This window comes from Myotis daubentonii, chromosome 20 (genome assembly GCF_963259705.1).
Source record: "Myotis daubentonii chromosome 20, mMyoDau2.1, whole genome shotgun sequence".
Lineage (NCBI taxonomy): Eukaryota > Metazoa > Chordata > Mammalia > Chiroptera > Vespertilionidae > Myotis > Myotis daubentonii.
In genome coordinates, this window is record NC_081859.1 from 3489820 (window position 1) to 3511606 (window position 21787).

Here is a 21787-nt window from a genome sequence, read left to right on the forward strand (position 1 = left end):
AAGCAATCACTAACAGAACTAAAGGGAGAAACTGACAAAAATAAATTTATAGTAGGGAACCTGAATACCTCATTGACAGTGATGGACAGATCATCCAAATAGAAAATCAATAAGGAAATATTAGCCTTAAATGATGCATTAGACCAAATGGACATAATCGATATTTACCAAGTGTTTCATCCCAGAACAGAAGGGAAGATATACATTCTTCTCTAGTGCACATGGAACATTCTCAACACACAAAAGTAGGCTCGCATACCTAAGAAGATTGAGATCATACCAAGGATATTTTCCAACCACATTGCTTTGAAATGGAAAAATCAACTACAAAAAGAAAGCGGAAAAGAACGACAAATATGTGGAGATTAAACAACACGGTGCTAAACAAAGACTGGGTGAAAGAAGAAATAGAAGATCGAAAGGTAACAGGAGTAAATGAGAACGAAAACATGACATCAAGATTTGAGAGAGGCAGCAAAAGCGGTACTAAAAAGGAAGTTTACAGCATTACAGACTTACCTCAAGAACAAGAGAAATCTCAACTAAACAACCTAACATTTCACCCTGAGTAACTAGAAAAAGAACAAAGTCGGGTAGAAGGAAGGAAATAATAAAAATCAGAGCAGAATTAAACAAAATAGAGAGAAAATACAATCGAAAAATGAATGCAACCAAGAGCTGGTTCTTTGAAAATAGTAACATCAAGCTCTGGCCAGTGTGCTCAGTGGTTAGAGTGCCGGGCCACACACCAGAGGTGTTGCAGGTTCCATCGCCGATCAAGGGCACATACTTGGTCGCAGGGTATTGTAGACGTCCACACTTGAAACTTACCTGGTATATAATGCTGTTAATCAGTCATCCCAATAAATCGAATAAAAATGGCAAAAACAGAAAAGAAGGGACAGACACAGATAAAGTTCACTATAAATTTTAATCCACGATATAAATGTAATCTAAAGACACACTGAACATCTTGTATTAGAAAATGACACATAATGATCAAGTTTGGTTTTGTAAGTCCTTCTGTGGCACAGACTTCCCTCGCACCCAGCTCTGTAGCTGCTGAACCACACGGTCCGTCACGGCACACTGTGCGGAGACGACAAGTGAAGTCTGTTCAAATGATGGTCACAGGTGTACTGTTTACCAATCCAAAACACACAGTCCACTTATTCGTGAATGAATTCCCTGATGTAGAATGAATTATATGTCTCCCTGCTTATCATGAAATAGTGGATTCTTCTTCCAGTCTAACCAGGGAATTAACAATTACTTGGTACAGGAGGAAACTTCCATTTTACTTATCTCAACATAGTTACTTCTTGGGTCTGGCGTCACCAATGCAGAAAAAAAGCACTTTTTCTGGAGGCAAGAGCAAGTGATCAGCACTGACACGAAATTTGGCAAATCTGGTGGTTGTCAGCACTGCTTTAGGAATTCTGAGGTGTTCAGGTGGATGAAACTATAGTTACAAGTACAAGAAAGGGAGTTATTAATGTCCTCTTTTCAGAAGACTGACAAGTTCTTAAGGTTTCTTGATATTCTGTAGAATAGCAAGAACATCTAAGCTTTCTTCAAATGTTTTCAGGTTGAAAATTAGTTACATTATTCAGATTTTAGCCTCATTAAATGACACTTCAAATGTATTTAAGTAACTGAGAAAAGGCCGTCAAATTTGGGTTAGGGCTTATACATGTTTAAAATACAATTTTCAGAACATGCGTTAGACAACATCATGTAAAATTCATTTTTACATCTTTCTTGATAATGCCTGGCAGCCCACGCCTCACTTTCCAGGGGGCTCACAGAGAGAAATATGTGAGTAGCGAAAATAGAAGTTTTCCTGGGCAAAGATGGGGCTGCCTCTTCCCCTTTTCAAACTCATCAGGCTCTCCTGTGCCCAAAATGTTAAAGGCCACACACACCCACACACAGCCTCGTCCCAGGGGGACGCAGCCTCCTGAGCTCTCACGCCTCTGAAGACGCAGGGGATGGAGAATGTGAACGTTCCCTCCTTGCCAGGAGACAGTCACTACCTCTGTATGTATGACACGCAGGCTCACTTCATGAGCATGAGGATAAAATAAACGGCTAGGTTTTCATCTTCTATGACAGTGGTTGGCAAACTGCGGCCCCTTGAGTGTGGCTCTTCCACAAAATACCACGTGTGGGCGCGCACGTACAGTGCGATTGAAACTTCGTGGCCACACTCAAGGGGCCAAAGGGCCGCACGTGGCTCGCGAGCCGCAGTTTGCCGACCACTGTTCTATGACACAACCCGGTACCATTCGACCCAAAGAGGGCAGAATACTATCAAGAGAATTACACAGTGATTGGCAAACTGGCCTAAAATAATTAGGCCTTTTAATTTATAATTCCCTTTTAAAGTTGTCATTTGACAATAACTTCCATCTCGAACAGCAGGTAAAAAAAATGAGGTGCCATGCTGTATGAAAATATTCCAAGATAAAATAAAGTATAAAACCTGAAAATAACTTCAGTGCTATAGACATTTAGAAAGTTATAATTATTAAAACTCTGACTGTAAAGGTTTTGAGAACAGGTTCATCTCAAAACAATAGTTTATATACTTTGGGAAAAATAGGCCTATTTCAAATAACTCGAAGTATCATTTACAGATTCCATACCCTCTCTAAGGAATTTCCCCCCTAGAGTGCTGTTTTGTTTTAAAGTCTCTTGGATTCACTTTGTCAGCAATTGCTTCTTTATGCTGACACGAAGCTTTGTTTGTTCATTAATTTTCTGTATATCCCGTCTGGTTTGGCAAGCAGCTCATCATGGTTTCCACATTCGATAATTTTTCCTCGGTCGAGAACAGCCACCATATTAGCATTCTTGATGGTGGACAGACGATGGGCAATAATCAGTACCGTCCTTCCTTCCATTAGTCGGTCCAGAGCTTCCTGCACCAGATACTCATTTTCAGCATCCAACGCACTTGAGTGGGAAACCAGCGAGAAAGCAAAGAGTCAGTGCAGGCAGACTGAGGCCCAGCGGTTCTCAACCTGTGGGTCGCGACCCCTTTGGGGGTCAAATGACCCTTTCACAGGGGTCGCCTAAGACCATCGGAAAACACATCTATAATTACATATTGTTTTTGTGATGAATCACTATGCTTTAATGATGTTCCATTTGTAACAATGAAATTGTGGGTCACCACAACATGAGGAACTGTATGAAAGGGTCGCGGCATTAGGAAGGTTGAGAACCACTGAATTCTAGATGGTAACTTCTTGGGTCTACTTTACATGTTTGATAGGATAACAGTGCTGTTAACCAGGAAGCGGGCCCTCTACATTTCCGCAAAACTTGTCACATAAGTAGAAGCTGATGGGAGTGATGGGGGACTCAGCATACTCATGTAGATCCAGGACTCACCTGGAGCTACCACCCTCCCTCCAGGCTCAGCCTGCCCCTGCCTCCCGACTGTCACTCACTCAGACAGACTCGGTCACTTTAAAGTAGGGAAAGGGCCCTGGCAGCGGCAACGCTGCGAAGTACAGGAAGGTGAGTCTTTGGAAAAGGAAGCCTTCGCTTTATATAACCACATGTAGCACTGAGATAGCCTCACCTGGTGGCTTCATCCAGGAGGAGAATTCTGGGATTCTAAAGAAGGAAAAACATGAAAAAGAAAACACTGTTATTAGAAAAACACCAACTCCCAGGAATGCAAATAAATGAAGTGCTGTACATGATACAACATGACGGACATTGAAAACCTTCTGCTCAGTAAGTCAGACGCGAAACGCTACATGTCGTGTGACTCTACAGGGAGTGTCCAGAGTAGGCCCATCCCTAGCGACAGAGCAGGTCCGTGGTCCCTGGGGGCTGGGGTCCCTGGGGCCACAAGGCCGGGGGTGTGGGTGACTGCGACAACGGACGGCATCTCTTTCAGGGGTGATGACAAGGTCCTAACATTGCTTCTGGGATGGATACACAACACTAAATACACTAAAACCCACGGAATTATCACTTCTCATGGGTGAGTTGTATAGTGTGTGAATTATATCACAACAAAACTGCTGCAAAGAGAACCACAGGCTCGCAGGTGACTGTGATGAGCACAGAAGGGGGGTTGGAGGCGACTGGAGACCATATCACAGTGGCCCCGGGACTGGATGCTGCTCTAAGGGCACCTTTTCCTGCTGCCAATCAACCGCAGCGCGAGGCGGCTCTGAAGTGAGCCTCCACGCTCTGCCTGCTGTTCCGCTGGGAGCAGCACGGAAGACGAAAACGTGAGGGGAGCTGATGCACTAACACACTCCATCCAGCGTGGCCCGGGGTTGATCACAAGAAAGGAAAACGTGTCCACGCAAACCTCTGCCCCATCGCTCTCAGCAGCGCTGTCCACAAGGGCCCTAAACCGGAAACAGCCCCGAGGTCTCAGTGGTGAACGGATACACAGCCCATGGGCCAGCCCCACGGAGGGTACCACTCAGCCACAGAGAGGAAGAGAGTTCTGACAGAGGCGACAACATGAGGAAACGCGAAGACGTGAGCTAGTGAGAGAGGCTAACGACCATCTCTTGTCCGATTCCATCGAGCTGAGATGACCAGAGAGGCCAGTCTAGACAGCGAGCAGATGAGCTGCGCCTGAGGCGGAGGCTGGGCATGGGGAAAGGCGACACATGGTACAAGGGTTTATCTGAGGGGGACAGAAATGCTCTAACATAAAAAAGAAATATTTGTTTTGATTGTGTGATGGCTGAGTAACTGTAAATTTACTGTAAGTCACTGCAAGTACGTTGAAAATGGAAGTTCCTGGGGTGTAAGTTATGCTTCAATAAAGCAGTTTTTTAAATCACTTATCCATCGGAGGAGAGTCGTTAAATAGCAGAGGAAAGACTATCCCTTCCTAAAACATCCCATGTCTGACTTCCAGCTAAAATGCGTTCCCTTTCCTCTTGGAAGTCTTGGACAAGTATTTCAAGTCTGTATTACTCAGCTTGACAGCTGATTACGGATTCTACCAGCAAGCAGACTGGTCCTGTTTCAGATTCTGATAGGATCACTGTTTCATTCGTTACACTGCATGCTTCTCCCTCTGTCAATCCCAGCACAGGACTGGCCTCCTCAAATCCCCAAAATACTGTTAAGTCTGGACAGGGAATGCCTCACTCATCTCTCACCAGAACTGTCAATCATGTGTCTTCCCTCCCCTCCAAGGGAAAAGGGAAGAACAGGGAGAAGGAAAACAGTAAATCACAAGGTACAAGGTCTCTAATGAAAAACAAAACGACCGCGCGGGGCCGCAGGCTCACCTTCAGCAGGGCCCGGGCGATGGCGATCCGCTGCTTCTGCCCACCTGGCAACGACAAGGGTGTTTTAATGCAAAGCCTGAACACCAATTCCTGCTAAGAAGCCATGTGGCAACTGGAAGGTAGCTCCCCCCAGGCAGCCCTCGCTAAGACAGACGGCAGGACAGAACCCTGTTTTAAAATATGCTCCTCCTCATTAACCTCAGGATTCACAGTAACAAATATTGTGCTAGCTACCATTCACGGAGGCGTTCCAATGCACCAGGCATTTTTTCTTTTCTTTTCTTTTTTAATCCTCACCCGAGGGTATTTTTTCCATTGATTTCCCCCCCGTTTCCTCTCTGGGCCGGGGAAGAGGAGCATAACGTGAGGAAGGAAGGGTCAGGGGTGACTCTCTGAGGTAGATGCTCTCCGCTCCCGTCCTCTGCATGTTCTGCTCAGGAACCTGGGGCTCCCTGGGCTCCTGGTTTCCCTGTGGCCCTTCCCTGCAGGTGCAGACTCCGCTCTGCCACTTCCCAGCTTGGAGAGCTTCTCTTGTGCCCCAGTGAAAAGGGAACAGTGATAGGATCTGCTTCACAGGGTTTTTTAAGATTAAATGAGATAATATGTGTAATGCGTTTAGAAAATGCCTGGCACAGCCCTAGCCGGTTTGGCTCAGTGGATAGAGCGTCGGCCTGCAGACTGAAGGGTCCCGGGTTTGATTCCAGTCAAGGGCACGTCCCTCGGTTGCAGGCTTCTGGCCCTGGTTGGGGGCATGTGGGAGGCAACCAATCGATGTATCTCTCTCACATCAGTGTTTCTCTTTCTCTCCCTCTCCTTTCCACTCTCTTTTAAAATGTGTGGTTTGTGTGCACATATGAAACTGGAGGTAACAGAATAAACCACTCGAATCCCCCATTTTTAGCCCTGGCTGGTTTGGCTCAGTGGATAGAGCATCGGCCTGTGGACTGAAGGGTCCCAGGTTCGATTCTGGTCAAGGGCACATGCCCAGGTTGCAGGCTCGATCCCCAGGGTGGGGTGTGCAGGAGGCAGTGATCAGTGACTCTCTCTCCTCATTGATGTTTCTCTCTGTCCCTCCCCCTTCCTCTCTGACATCAATAGAAATACATTTAAAAACAGAACAGGCACCTGAGAGAAGAACCCCCTTTTCTCCGACCATAGTGCTGAACCCCTGCGGGAAGCTGCGGATGAAAGCAGTTGCGTTGGCAACTTCCGCCACCTTCTCCACCTGCTCAGGAGTCACCGCAGAAGGGTCCTCTGCCCCGTAAGCAATGTTCTCAGCAATTGAGCAAGAGAACAAAATTGGTTCCTGCAAATTGGAAATAAAACATGTTGACCTCAAAGTTCAAAACAGACTTCACACGCCTAGTGAACACCGTGGGCTCACTCAGCGCAGCACTGACATTGAGAGACTATTAAACTGCCCCCAAAGAGCACATGCTGCTTTCCTGGCCCCACCTCCTCATTGCTCATGAATCGCCCAGCAGGACTGATCTCCTCATCTGTAGCTCCCACCCACTGCAGGGAGCGAGATCCATGGCAGACGCCTGCACGGCGCTCGGCACACAGTAGGCACTTCATAAATGCAAGCTCCCTCTTCTTGGGAGTCGTGAGGCCCTGGGAGACCACAAGCCCATCTGCATTTTCCGGCGGCCTGCCTTCCACCGAGGACATTGCTTTTTGAAATATACACAAACCAGCTCTAGCTGGTTCGGCTCAGTGGATAGAGCATCGTCCTGCGGACTGAAGGGTTCCGGGTTTGATTCCAGTCGAGGGCACGTGCCCGGTTGCAGGATCAGTTCCCAGTGTGAGGCGTGCAGGAGGCAGCTGATCAATGATTCCCTCTCATCATGGATGTTTCTATCTCTCTCTCCCTCTCCCTTCCTCTCTGAAATCAATGAAAATATATTTTAAAAATAAATAAAAAAGAAATGTAAAAAGTCAGTGCTTCAGTGGGTTAAAGTGCGTGAGGTCCTGAGAAGCAGCACTGTTTACAAGCTGACGCAACCTGCCACGTGGGACCAGTTCAGCGCATCTGGAAAACCGCCATCCTCTTCACGGAGACTCAAGACCAAGCAAAAAGCGAGCGACAAATGCAGCTTTAAAAGAAAAACACAATAAAAATACCCCCTTTCTCTTACCTGACTCACTGTCCCGATCTTGGATCTCAGCCAGACGGGGTTCAGCTGGCGGATGTCACGACCGTCCAGACTGATGGTCCCTGCAGAGGGAGGAAAGCCACTGGTCAGGGCCACCCATGTGCGTAAACAAGGTCGGGCGGGGAGGCTCCAGGCCCCGTTTTTGAAAGGTTGAAAGTCTCACAAAAGGGAAGACTGAGGGACGCCACCTCGGGACGATCTTAAATTAAACGGGGACGCCCTTGGGCCTTTTTAAAGTCTCTCGAACATTCTGAAGTCGAAATAAATTCTCCCCCCAGCTCTTTGCACATGGAGCCCTCGTGCAGGGCACAGGCGTGAGACGGGTGAGAACAGCCCCGCCCTCCGAGGTGAGGACCCACCAGCTCACCTGAAAGGGGGTCGTACAGCCTCAGCAGGAGGGAAACCACCGTGGATTTGCCGGACCCACTGGGGCCCACCAGCGCCGTGACGGACCCCGAGGGGATGGAGAGGCTGAAGTCCTGGAAGATGGGCACCTCGGGGCGAGCCGGGTAGGTGAAGTACACGTTCTTGAACTCCAGCGCACCCTGGAAGCTCTTCTCGTTCAAGGTCAGCCCCTCTGAAACGGAAGACGGAGCGTCATCACTCAGTGCGGAGGGAGTCCCAGGTGAACGCAGCTCCCACCTGTGTGACTAACACGCCGCCCTCAGTGGCCCTGGGGGTGCTCCCCGGGCAAGTCAGGAAGAGGCCTCTGTCTACCCTTAGCTGCTCCGCACGCCCCCCAGCCAAGGCAGTGCCCAGGCCCTGTGCCCCGAGAGGTGGAAGGTACCGTCCCAGCTCCCCTGCAGGTCACTGCGCTCACAGCCAACCACCTGCCCGAGCGACCACGGCCTGGAGGGGGCTCGCGCCGCCCTGAGCCAGCCCCTGTCGCTCCCTTGCTCCCGGGTTCGTCTGATCTGCTCTCAGTCCGTGTTCTGAGAGAATGACGACACATCCCAGCCACGGAGCAGAGGGGGCAGGGTCCGTGCTGCCCGGTGCCCCCTGGGCTACCTCCCCGCCCCGGTCCTGGAGGGCACTGGGCAATACTGGGCATTCGCCAGCAAGGCCCCCGGAGGGCTTGGGGATGGTCACAGCTCACGGCCACTTCTCCTGAGCCCTGAGGACTGGCCTCCAGGGAAGCAGCTGGCCAAGACCCTCAGGACCAGCATTCCTCACGCCATCCCCTAAAACCAATACACGCGGGGGCTTTTACACGTATGATGCCTCTTCCTTTCCTCCTGCCCCCCTACATGCATCACAACCACCAAGGAGAACAGATCGGGGGACGGGCAGGGCCCTGGCCCCTGGCACAGGGTCCCTGCGGGGAGGTGAGCGGTGGGCGGCACACCCTGTGGTCAGCCCCGTGCTTCCAGGGATGTCCCGGGGCCCCCCGCCCCGCTGCTGACCTCCCCCCTCATGCCCCTCCTGCAGGCAGGGCAGGGAGCCCACCTGTGACCCCCACAAGAAAGGGCAAAGGCGCTGTAGACCCACCGTCGAAAGGCAGCCCCGGCTTCCTCTCCAGCAGCTCCCAGAGGCGGCCCCCGGCGCCCAGTCCTTTCATCAGCTCCGAGTAGAAGGAGCTCAGACCTGAGGGGAGACGCTACATCCGTCACTGGTGCCGGCCACAGCCGTCGGCTGCTCCCATCCCGCTGGGCAAAGTGACAGGCGCTTTTAACGTAAAACCTGCTGCTTTCAAAGAAGGGAACCCATGGGCAGGAGCCCCTCCGTCTCGTACCCTCGTTCTCCTTCAGCATCTCCTCCTCCGACTTCCCTGATTTCTAATAAGGATTTAGTGGTTGGTCAGGGAATTTACAAACACATACGGCCGCACTAATCAACCACTGAGTTCAAAGCACAGTGCTACAGAGGAAATTCTGCCGAGCCAGAAACACAGCAATATAAATAAAACATAATGCTTAGCCTATACTTGAAGGGAAATAACGTACCCCAATATTCATACCTATAAAAACCAAACCTCCCTTTTCGGCTTTCAAAATTCAACTTTTACTAGGCTACAGGCTGAACAGGAACCTGGCAATGTTAAATACCCCAGCAATCTCTTCTTAAAGTGACCTCTGTCCCACCCAGTAGGTTGTTTTTCGTCTTATTGGTGGTTTCCCTCGCTGTGCAGAAAGTTTTTAATTTTTTTTTTTTTATATTTTATTGATTTTTTACAGAGAGGAAGGGAGAGGGATAGAGTTAGAAACATCGATGAGAGAGAAACATCGATCAGCTGCCTCCTGCACATCTCCCACTGGGGATATGCCCGCAACCCAGGTACATGCCCTTGACCGGAATCGAACCTGGGACCTCTCAGTCCGCAGGCCGACGCTCTATCCACTGAGCCAAACCGGTTTCGGCAGCAGAAAGTTTTTAATTTGAGGTAGTCCCATTTGTTTCTTTTTTCTTTTGTTTCCTTTGCTCAGAAAGACATATCCAAAAAAATATTGCTAAGACTGATGTCAAAGGGAGTTTACTGCCTATGTTTTCTTCTAGGAGTTTCCTGGTTTAGGTCTTCTGTGTACCAGTATTTAGGTCTTTCATATATTTTGAGCTTATTTCTGTACATCATGTAAGAGAGTAGTCCAGTTTCCTATTTTTTCCTGCATATATACATCTATCCAGCTTTCCCAACACCATTTACTGATGAGACTCATTTCCCTCTTACTGTAGATGAGCTGACCATCTGACTGTGGGTTTAGTTCTGGGCTTTCTGACTTGAATAAACATTTTTTCAGGGAAGGCGCACAGATGGCCAACAGACATGAGAAGATGCTCAGCCTCACTCGTTATCAGGGAAATGCAAGTCAAAACCACAGTGATATCCCGTCACACCTGTCAGGATGGCTACTGTCCAAAGTCAACCAGTAGTAAGTACTGGATAGGATGTGAAGAGGTGGGGACTTGCGTGCGCTGGCGGTGGGGTTGTGAAGTGGGGCAGCCACTATGGAAAGCAGTTTGGGGGTCCTCAGAAGATGAAACATGGTCGAGTGGGAATAAGATTCTAGGACAAAGCTTTTTCAGGTGCAGCTACTTGCTGAGAGATGGACCAATGGGAGAGTGAAGTTTTACTTTCAGAAACTAGAACCCGATTTTCCACGCGTAACTCCCCACGCCTGGTTAGATCATATACCTCCGATGCTCAATCCAACCCAGAAAGCGTACATGAGGAAGGAAGAGAGCTCGCCCACGGTCATGTGGGCGCTGCCCATCAGCAGCCCGCCTTTGTACAGCACGGAGAGCACGATCAGGTTCCCAGAGAGCCCGGTCTGTCGAGTGAAGGAAACGCAGACGTCAGGTGGGAGGCAGAGACCCACACGGCAGACAGCAAGACCACGGCCGGTAACCCCTTCCTCATTTAACTGTCACAGCAAGGCTTCTCCAAACTATTATTTTCCTCTGACTTTCAAATGAAGACGTACTTTAAAAACACTGCGATACCCGAAGAAATAATCTCATCTACACGGAAACCTATCAGCTGAGTCATCCCTCAGGTTCCTATTCTACTCTATCTGCTCAGTTTGCAAAAGAAAAAAAATAACATGAAGGATTCCTTCCCTAACTGGAGGCAGTGAGCACATAACTGACATGTGTGTTTACACAGGCTAACATGACGCATGGGCACGGACGGGCCAGGAGACTGGAGTCCGAGATCTCTGATCCACCTTGACTGGTTGGATGTGGGGTCTCGGGTGGGCGCTGCCTCCTCGGGCCTGTTCCTTACCTGCTGAGTCCGGCCATTACGCCTCACCCGTGAAGTTCTGTCCAGACTGGACATGTTACGAATCTGCCTTCATGGTGAGCTTCTAGGTCAGGGTCCTGTCTAGTTCATTATGATCAGTCTGGGGCCCTTCCTTCTCGAAGTGCACTGAGGTTATGCTTTTGGAAACATCGAAAGACGCGGGGAACCTGTTCAAACAGACTGCTGGCCCCACCGCGGCCTTTCCGGTTCAACTGGTCTGGAAGGGGCGGGCAGTCTGCCGTCTCAGCAGCACCCACGTGACGCTGAGAACCAGTGCCTGACCCCATGGTGTCTGGTCTCCCCTGCCCACTGCCTTTTCCTTCCTTACATTTATTGGTTTCCTCCTCTCTCACAAAAACACGCTAAGGAGGACAATTCCTAGTCCTGAGGTAGAACAGACTCACTCTCTATGGCCAGAGTCACAGAATAGCACTCTCTCCCAATGACAACACCCGCCTTCTTCCCTTTCCGCAGCGATGCACTTACTGCTCCAAAGAAGCCTGCCCGAGCGATCGCCTCTTTCCTTGCTAACTGCATCACGAAGTCCACTTTGCTGGTGTATTTCTCGATTTCAGTCATTTCTTTCCCGAAAGCTCGAACAGTTCTGATGTTTCCGATGCGTTCCTCGGCTAGCTGGGAGAACAAAGACATTTTGGGGGGTGGGGGGCAAGGTCACATGCCAAGAGTTCTGGAGGCACAACTGAAAACCGGCTCTCATTTTTAAGACACGAGCAATGGAAGTTCCAGGGATACGTGACTAAGTCAAAAACAGGCTGCAAAGGAGAGAGTCCCGAACAATCTTATTTTTGGAAACATCGATCTATGCAGATGCACAGCTTATACAGAGGTAGATGGAAAGATAAACCGGAGGGTATACAGCCAGATACAGAAATATGTCTTCATGCAGAGAAAAAGACTTACAAAAATGACAGGCTCCAAGATATTAATAATGTTAATTGAGAGGCAGGCTGATGCATATTATTTTTTCCCTTTATATTTTCAAATAGAAACATGGATGGTTTTTGTAATATGAAAATGTAAGAATTATTTTTAATTTTTTAAGAAGACAATACTGGACAGCATTGCAAAGCTACCTTTATTAATTAACGGAGAACAGAGTGGCACCCAGAAAGTGTTTGGAAAATATGGTTAGCTTTTTTGTCCTACAAGAAACAGTGATGGGAAGAAGGGAGAAGTCCAGGTAATGTTCTGTTAAGCTGGATCTATTCTGACATGCGGGTAGTGATCTAGTCTAGAAGGCAGAGTATTTTAGTTCTAATGTTAAGGAAAAGTAAGCAGTTTTTGCCAAGTCTGAGCACATTTCCTAGGGTCCACCCACGGGTGGCTCTGAGCTCACTCAGGGGGACTGTGCCAAGGAAGGCCTGTACCTGCGTGGCTTGTGCCAGGGAGTCCTGAGTGAGTTTGGTCAGTTTCCGTAGGTATCGTCCATAAATCACCGCAAGGATGGATATTGGAGGCACCACACTCAAAACGAAAGTGGCCAGATGAGGCGAGACAAAAAACTGTCAGAAACAAAGCCAGAAGGTATTTGTTACAGGGAGTAGCAGCAACTTCTCACGACCTATTGTAGGTGTGGGTGTGTATGTGTGTGTGTGTTTCAATGAAGAGACAGGCTGTACTGGTGGAACTTTTCATAAAACCCACGAATACTGAGCATGCCACACAGGAGTCACGTGACCAAGAGCCGCTGCAGACAGGGCGGGAGCCTTTGACCCCCGCCGCTCTGGACCATGGGGTTCATCGACAGAGAAGGGGAGCAGGGCGGGGGTGAGGGACCACAGCAGGAATTCTGGGCCCAGGTCTGGACCGCCTCGAGGCCACTGAGCAACCTGAGCCACGGGTCCCACTGAAACGACCAAGACGGCAAAGAGACCGAACACACCCGCGTCCTGCGACGGGCAGACGGAAGGGACTTGGCGGGAGACATAACCGACAAGGGCAGGAAGAGTTACAGCGTTTCCCTGGCTCAGTGGACAGAAGCACGTGGATCTGAACTCAGCATGAGGAGCGATTCCTGACAGCTGGACCTGCTCAAAGAAGAAACAGCCGACTTCCAGAAGTGGCCTGGTGGGGTTTCCTGTCAACCCTGCAATTTGGTGGCCGTATCTTAAACGGTACTAGCACCCCTTCAACAAATAATTAAGATCTGCCAAATCTCATTTGCTCAGAAAATAGCATAATCAGAACAAGGCTCTTCTAAAGTGCTGAGAAAAAGGAGCAGACTGCAGTGTAAAGTAATGGACAGAACCAATCATTCGTTTATTCATTCATTCACTTAGGACAGTGGTCGGCAAACTCATTAGTCAACAGAGCCAAATATCCACAGCACTTCTTCAAAACAGACTCGCCCAGGCCGAAAACCGACTTCTGCGCACGGGCCACGAAGTGTCAATTGCACTGTACGTGCGCCCGCACGTGGTATTTTGTGGAAGAGCCACACTCAAGGGGCCAAAGAGCTGCATGTGGCTCGCGAGCCAGTTTGCCGACCACGGACTTAGGACAACACAAAGGCGTGGGAGTGGTGAGGGGCCCCGGGCAGGGGTGGCACTGCCTGTGGTGGCGGGTGTGCCTCCCTGTCTTCTCTCGGACCCACTGCTCAGCACCGGAAGGTTCCTTCCCCCTGCTGCCTGCGAGCATCCTCAGAAAGCCCAGGCCACAACGCCACCTTTCCTAAAGCAGCGGTCCTGCCTCAATAGGACTGCGTCCTGGGACACGTGGTGCCAGAGGCCATGCGGGAAGCAGCAGCGTCTGTCCCCACGGCCTGCGGGCGGCGCTCTGGCCAGTGGCTACAGAGGGAAGGGAGCAGCTCACCCGAGCTCCTCCCGGACACGAGAAGCCTGGCGCAGGCCCAGCCCTGCCCAGAAGGTGCCGACGCAAGCGGGCGACGTACCATCATGCCGATCCCGACGGAGGCCTGGGCCCCGGCCCGGAGCCCGTCCGAGAGGTTTTCGGTCAGCGAGCGGCCCAGGAGCGCCGTGTCCGAGGAGAGGCGGTTGATCAGCTCGCCCGTGCGGGTCTTGTCGAAGAAAGCCACCTCCTGCCTCAGGACGGAGGAGAACAAGGAAGCTCGCAGCCGGTTCACGATGCGCTGCCCTGGGAAAGCCAACGGGGCGGGTCAGCGCGGGCCGAGGTCATCCCTCTCCGCCTGCGGCCTCGGAGGCGCGGCTGCTGCCCTGTGGGTCCCTGGGACATCCCCGGGGCCCTGGCAGCTGGGCAGGAAGCTGCCAGGAATGAGCATTACTCTCCCTTAGCCCCTGCAGCCTGGAGGCGGAGGAGAGGCTACGGGGATCGCAAACATAACGTGACTGAGATGCTTACGACTTATTTACAAAGACGTTTCACTACAGTGACTGTTCGAGAGCTAATGGCGTCCTTCCTCGGCAACCCTTTCTGTATTGAACTTCCAAATGGCAACAACTGGTTAATTATCTACCGAGTATTTATTTTATTAACTCAATGGCCAGCAACCGACGTGGAGCCGGGCGTCCGGGGCGCTGTCATGGCTGTGGCGGGCACGTGCCCGTGAGCCACCTGGCCTGACACAGACACACTGTCCAGGCATCACCCGGCTCCCCCTGGAGGGAGGCCCCGCTCCAGCTTCCCGCATGACAGCCGTGCTCTCAAACCTCCCGGAACACAGACGGCTGCTCCCTCCCAGCTCAATCCAAGTCCCGTAAGAGGGCTGAGGAGAGGGCACCGAGCTACCACAATCCACAGCTCCAGCGTCGGGCAGTGTCCCTACTGAATGTTTGTTTTTTAAAAAAATATATTTGTATTACCCTGACTGGTTTGGCTCAGTGGATAGAGCGTCGGCCTGCAGACTGAAAGGTCCCGGGTTCGATTCCAGTCAAGGGCATGTACCTTGGTTGCAGGCACATCTCCAGTGGGGGGTGTGCAGGAGGCAGCTGATTGATGTTTCTCTCTCATCGGTGTTTCTAACTCTCTCTCTCCCTCTCCCTTCCTCTCTGTAAAAAATCAATAAAATATATTTTAAAAAATATATTTGTATTGATTTCAGAGAGGGAGAGGGAGAGAGAGAGAACAAAACATCAATGATGAGAGAGAATCACTGATCGGCTGCCTCCTGCAGGCCCCCCACTGGGGATCAAGGCCACAACCCGGGCCTGTGCCCTGACCGGGAATCGAACTGGGACCTCCTGGTTCACAGGTTGACGCTCAACCACTGAGCCACGCGGCCAGGCCCCCTGCTGAATGTGATGCAGAGGAGAGGAAAAGCCGGGGGCCCGCAGCACACGACACCCCCGGGGCTCCCCGCCGTGGTCCCCGGGAGGAGGGCGCTGACCTGAGGTTTGCATGAGGTAGACACGGACGGCGTTGGCCGCAGCTCCGCACAGGAACACGCCGCTGAGCGTCAGGCAGAGGCGGGTCAGGCTGCCGCTGTAGTCCCCGGTGGGGTTGGTGTAAATGATGTCGATGATCCTCCCCAGGAAGAAGGGCGCCGACATGGTAATGACACTGGACACGGCCAGGAACCCGACGGCGGCTGGAAGACACGGGCCGCTCTCAGCTCGTGGGGGCCTTGGGCGAGGGGCCGGCGCTGGGCCGGTCGTCCCTTCCGCTCCCTGACCCGACTACACGGAGAACCGATGGGTCCCAGGGCAGAGCAAGTAGGGCGACCGCAGGGAGGGACTGACCATGCCCTGCACCCGATAAAAACTGTCCGCATCACCCTGACCTGACCACGTCTCCCCCGTCCCCGGCCCCTCCTTCCTGTCTCTTGATCTGGGCGTTCGTCTCAGATGGTATTTTCTCCTACATTCACTACTCATCACTCCTCCTTGGTATCTAACCGTATCTTAGCTTCTAGACCAAATTGTGCAGGTAAAGCCCTGGATGATGTCTAGAATGTCAACAGCACTCGCCATCCGCGTGGGAAGGCAGTAGCAGGCATCCACCGCACATGGGGCATGTCCTTTCTCAACAGCACAGCTTTTGGTGATAAAGCATGCGGCCGGGCGGGGAAGGAAGTGAAGACACGCGGAGCTGGGAGACGAGCAGGAAGCAGGGAGTGTGGGAAACTGGTCAGGTTCAGAGAGGACTCGGCAGAACGAAGACTGAGCCCTGGCAGGTCTGATGCAAGGCCCGACCGTGAGCGTGTGCCAGGGAGCGGGGCGCCTGCGCCATAGTGACAGCAGGGAGGCCTGTCTTGGACCCCAGCGCTCACTGGCCTGCAGGCATGTCCGGGGGGCCTGCCCGTGTCATTTAAAATGTTCCCCTCACATTGAAAAGAGTATGCTCCCTTTATGGCAGGGCCAATGGGGGGAAAGGGGACATCTGGAATACTTTCAACAATAAAGATTTAAAAAAAAAAAAGAGTAAAAGGAACAGGTAAAATTAATTTTAGCAATACATTTTATTTGGCCCAAATTATCCAAAAATAGGAATCAATATGGAATCAAGATAAAAAGTAACGAGATTTTACTTTTCTTCATACTAAGTCCTTTCCAAATCTGGTGTGTATTCTACCCTTAAAGCTATGCACCGAATGTTTGTGTTCTCTTTGAAATATGGCATTTCCCCAGCGGACAGACACGCCTGGCTTCCAGGAGTGGTCCCCGCGCTAGGGTACAGCCTCAGTGTCCTGGCCAGCACCTCTGCCCGGCCTGGGCCCCGGGGAACGGCCGCTGAGCACTGCCCGCCCTCTCCTCGCTCACGGCACCCACAGGCCTAGCCTCTGTTTATTTTGGTCACTTCTTGGTCTGTCTTCGTAAAATCTAACTACAGATTCAGCAAGAGCTCCTGGCGGCATCGGGTTCCAAGAATGGTCCTAATCTAAAGCCACACACACAAGACCTTATCGAGAATTTAAGTGAGAGGCCCTCCCAGGCCTCCCCCCCCACCCCCCCTCACCAGAGGCCCCAAATGCACATGTGGGGGGTGGAGGGTGGGGGGATGTACCTTCCACAGTGAGACTAGGAGCCGGCCTGGGAAGTGTGGGAAGAGCCGCCTCTGCACACAGCGGCCCATCACACCAAGGGCCTCCCGCCTGGCAGCCCCGTTATAATCTCCCAGGAGCCCAAGGGGCCCACGGCTCATCGAAGGCCCAACTCTAGGCCCCCGTTCACTGCCCGGCTCACTGGGACGGCAAGAGGCCTCGCAGGCTCTCCTATCGTCCAGGTGCAGCCGAGCGCTCTGACCAATGACTCCTATCCTGTCAGCCGCGGGCTCCTGGTGAGCCCTGCAGCGAAGGCCAAGTGATAAGATGAAGGGTTATCAGTGGGAAAAGCCTGGAGAGCCACTGTGCGGGCCACAGCTGGAGAGAGATAGCTGCATGTCCCGACACCCGGGGCGATGCGGGGCGGGGGGCAGAGGGCTGGCATGGAAGTCATGCAAACACGTCTCCACGCACATCTGCAACATGTCAGACAGCAGGTCCTGCTTAAGGTCCTGGTACACATGACTTAAGATCGAAGGGTTCTGCTCAGGCAGTTCAGGGGGCATTTTCCGAAATTGCTGCAAAAGGTTGAAAATACTGTTATTCGAGTGGGTAGCTGAATTTTTGAAAAAGGTGTTTTGTTTTTTTTTATATTTATTTTTCTAAAAATTAACACATTAACAGTGGAATTCCTTCTCTTCAACTCAGCTTTCTTTGGTCTCTTGATTGAGAAACAGGCAGGCACACACACACACACACACACACACACACACAACTGCTCTTTATCTCCAGCACTTGACAGCCATGTGGCAACCTCTGGGACTGTCCTTATGAAGATAAGTTACAAACTGATGGTGACCCCTCACTTCCTCTGAACCCCACGAATGCCGACGCCCAGACTGGCTTCAATATATCCTATCGAATGAGTTCTGAGGAAGCCAGATGTCTTAATGAGGGGTTTTCGTCAGATTCCCTCATCAGATACCATATGGATTCATTACCTGTTTAAAAATATTTTTTAAAATTAGTGTGCAACCCAATTTATTTCCTCAAATTCTATGTTCACAGTCGTTCCATGTGGCGTATCCACATAGCTCCCTTCTTTAGATAAAAGGAGGTACAGCTCCTGCCGTGGTTAGGGCTGTCTTAACATACCAGCAGGACACGTGGGAACACGGTAAGAGGGTACAGGGACGATGGGCATGAGAGGGGCAGGGCTGGGCTACCCAGTGGGCTGAGCACGTGTGGGCACCAGAAAACCTTTCTGACATTGAATACCTCAAACAAAACAACACTGGGTTCCCGTACACTTGCTCCAAGTTCATGGAGAAAGGGGGCGGCTCCCTGTAGGGCTCAGGGTCTCTACATTTCAACCTCAACCTGGGCCTGGTCCCACCGCCACTTACACCTTCACCTAAGACGCTCTGCGCCCTGCTCTGGGCCCCACGCTGCGAACTGGAGGGGGACAGAGGAGGGGGACGGCCGCTCGCCCAAGCAGCTCAGTCCACGAGAGCTCCTCGCTTCAAAATTTTCCCTTTTTAAAATATTTTTATTGATTTCAGAGAGGAAGGGAGAGGGAGAGAGAGAAACATCAGTGATGAGAGAGAATCATGGACCGGCTGCCTCCTGCACGCCCCTCACTGGAGATCAAGCCCACAACCCGGGCACGTGCCCTGACCGGGAATTGAACCCTGACCTCCTGTTCCTAGGTCAATGCTCAACCACTGAGCCACACTGGCCGGGCGCAAGGATCTTTATTTCCATCAAAATCTACATACAACCAAGTGATGAACTAGTCCTCTTTGCACCTGGGTGATGCCAAGAATGCCCCTAAGATTTGACAGCCCCCACGGGACTGCCCAGCACCAACACCCCCCCGCCCCCGAAGTCACCAGCCACTGTTCGGAGGGCCCTTGCTAAGGCAATGGTTTTGCAGCAGAGAATGTGGGGTGCTCACCGGTTTCAAGTGTTTCCCCGAGAGCCTCACAGCCTGTTTCCAAGCCCTCGTCACAGATCCACTTGTATCTCTAGTCACGTGATCATGTGCTTATTTCACTCATGGGAAGCCCCAGCAGGAACAGAAACCACGTTTCCTTCTGCTCACCAAGGGGACCCACAACGAAAGAAATGAAGATTTTGCCCAACCAGCGTGGCTCAGTGGTTGAGCATCGGCCTGTGAATCAGGAGGTCACGGTCGATTCCTGGTGTCTGGTTTGCGGGCTCGAATCCCAGTGTGGGGCGTGCAGGAGGCAGCCGGTCAATAATTCTCTCATCATTAATGTTGCGATCTCTCTCTCCCTCTCCCTTCCTCTCTGAAATCAATTTTTTTTTTTTAAAAAAGGAAAGAAAAGAAAGGAAGATTTAGAGAAACCTAAAAAACGAGCATTTAAAGCTTTCTCTAATGGCTAAAAAAATCCGCCTTGTTTATCTGGATTTTGTTTTCTAAAAACGTTCATTCTCTTCATAAAAATTACTTTTGATTAAGTTGGGTTGTGATCTATCGTTTCTCAAAACTTCTGGAGTTTATTGATTTATCTTTGATTTTGTTGCTAATCCTCACCTGAGGATATTGTCCCATTAACTTAGAGAGAGAGAGAGAGAGAGAGAGAGAGAGAGAGAGAGAGAGATCAATTGGCTGCCTTTGCCCAAGTCACAACCAGAGCTGGGGGATGGAGCCTGCAACCCAGGTACCTGCCATTGACCAGAATCGAACCCCGGACCCTTCCGTCCCCAGGCCCATGCTCCTTCCGCTGAGCCACACTGGCCAGGGCAAAACTCCTAGACTTTATACATCAGTAACCGGGCCAGGGCCGACTGCTCTGAAAATAGCAAAGCAACTTCCTACCCATCACCCCAGGGGCAAAGGCAGGGGGACAGATGGGGAAAACGGTCTAGATTGTTCCGCTTCACGTGGCAAAACTGACTGCTCGGTAACCCTGCCTAAATAGAGCAAATCATGTTTTAAAAAATCAGTGCAAGTGCATAATACAAACAGACATGCTTTTGGCTCGAGGTCTAATTTCTAAAAATAAGAGATGGGGGCGGGGGGAGGGAAGAGAGAGAATAAAAACCGGGCTGATTCTGCGAATGCTGGCAGCGCCAAGGAGCAGCCGACCCGACTTTCTAGGGAGACACCACGCCGCGCGCCTCGGAGAACGTGGGTCCAGCGAACCAAACAGACGTAAAGCGAATCGCCCAGCAGGTGCCCAGCCAACCCGACAGCCACTGTGGGCGGAGCGCCCGGTCCAGCGCTTCTGGGTCCAAAACCCCCAGGAGGAGGTCACCCTGCCCTCCTCGCCGCGCTGCAAGCGGCCGGGGGTCCCGATCGGCGGCCGGGACCGCGCGCTGGGCAGGGGGCGGGAAGGGATGGGGTGGGGGGGACCCCTACCTGCCAGCCTCCGGCGCTCGGGGTACGCCAGCCCCAGCAGCTTCTGGGCCTCGGAGCGCCCGGCCGCCACGGGGCGCAGCCGCGAGTCCTCCCTCGGAGCCGCCGCGGCCGCAGGCACCGCCGGTCCGCGCCGCCAGGCCTCGCCCCCCGCGCGGGCGCCGCCAGCTGGGCCGCCGGAGAGCAGGGCGCGCGGGAGGCGGGGGTACCCGGGGGGCCGCGCCCGCAGCCCCAGAAGCCGCGCCAGACCCGCGCCGCCGCCGGGATCCCCGCCCGGGCAGCCGCTCGCCCAGCAGCGCGCGGCCCCCGCACCCCGCAGGGCGCCCGGGCCCGCGCCCCAAAGCCACGGTGGCCCCAGGCCGGTCGGCAGCGGCCGGGACACGGGGGCGCGGGCGGCGGGGGTCCACGCGCAGGCGAGCGGGCCCCGCCTCACCAGCAGGCTCAGCGGCCAGGCGAGCGGCCCGCGCATGGCGCCGCGTCCGAGCCGAGTGTCTGCGCCCGCCCGCCCGGCCCCGCGCGCACGGCGCCGGAGGACCCTCCCGGCCCGGCCGAGCGGAGGGCGTGCACTCGGCCCCGCCCGCTGTCACCCGCCGTCACCCGCGGCATCGGGCCGGCGCCCCAGGCGCCCGCCCCGGGCCGCGCCCCTCGGCCGCACCCCGCCCTCCAGGAAGCCCGCCCTGACCCCGGCGCCCTCCTTGCAGCGCCCCCCATCGGGCAGCCGAGCGCCCGCCCGCCGCCCGCGCGGTCTGGCAGGGACCCGGCCCCGGAAGTGGTGAGCACCGCCACGCCTGCGCACTGGCGCGCAGGGAGCTTTTTCACGCTTTTCCGTTCACTCCCGTCAGAACCCAGAGTGGCGCGAGCCTTTTCTCACGCCGGCGGACTGGGCGGGGCGGGGCGGAGCGCGCAGGCGCGATCGCAGGACGCCCGGCGCGAGGAGGCGGCTGCAGGACCGCGAGCGGGGCTGAGCCTGCGGCGTGTGCGGGTCCTCGGGGGACCCAGCGGGGTCGGGTCCTGCCACCCGCATCCCCGGGCGGAGGCGCAGGAGCACTGCTGGAGGGAACCTCGCTGCGGGGCGGCTCGGTTCCGAAAGGCGGTGTGGATGGAGGAGGTGGTTGGCGGAGAGTGGTATTTGGATGCACTTGGCAAAGGCGCAGAGATCAGTTTATAACGTGCAAACGCACACGTGGTCCAGGCCCTCTGGCCGCTCAGAATGGAGACCTAGCCGGGCGCCATGCGTTTTAACACACGCGCCAGGAAAGCTGGAGGAGAGGGTCTTGGAAAGCCCCGAGGACACACGGAGACCTCGTG

At 52.9% G+C, this 21787-nt stretch overlaps 1 protein-coding gene across 1 annotated transcript; it reads right to left on the minus strand.

Moving 5' to 3' along the window:
* Positions 1-912: 912 nt before the first annotated feature.
* On the minus strand, positions 913-21178 carry ABCB10 (ATP binding cassette subfamily B member 10). Its single transcript, XM_059677698.1, has 13 exons — positions 20483-21178; positions 15502-15702; positions 14089-14291; positions 12566-12700; positions 11664-11810; positions 10569-10704; positions 8927-9022; positions 7806-8015; positions 7421-7500; positions 6408-6588; positions 5283-5326; positions 3593-3627; positions 913-2958 (listed from the first exon to the last, which is right to left on the minus strand). Exons 1-13 carry the CDS (start codon positions 20946-20948, stop codon positions 2727-2729), a joined length of 2166 nt encoding a protein of 721 aa, XP_059533681.1. The 5' UTR covers positions 20949-21178; the 3' UTR covers positions 913-2726.
* Between the last annotated feature and the right edge of the window lie 609 nt (positions 21179-21787).

What these genes read in the sequence shown, in the direction of transcription:
- ABCB10 (XM_059677698.1), bottom strand. Translation starts at nt 20,948, where the DNA reads ATGCGCGGGCCGCTCGCCTGGCCGCTGAGCCTGCTGGTGAGGCGGGGC. An exon ending in TCGCCCGGGCCCTGCTGAAG is followed by an intron (nt 3,628 to 5,282) that starts GTGAGCCTGCGG and finishes TTCCTTCTTTAG; the next exon opens with AATCCCAGAATTCTCCTCCT. An exon ending in CTCCTGGATGAAGCCACCAG is followed by an intron (nt 2,959 to 3,592) that starts GTGAGGCTATCT and finishes TTCCCACTCAAG; the next exon opens with TGCGTTGGATGCTGAAAATG.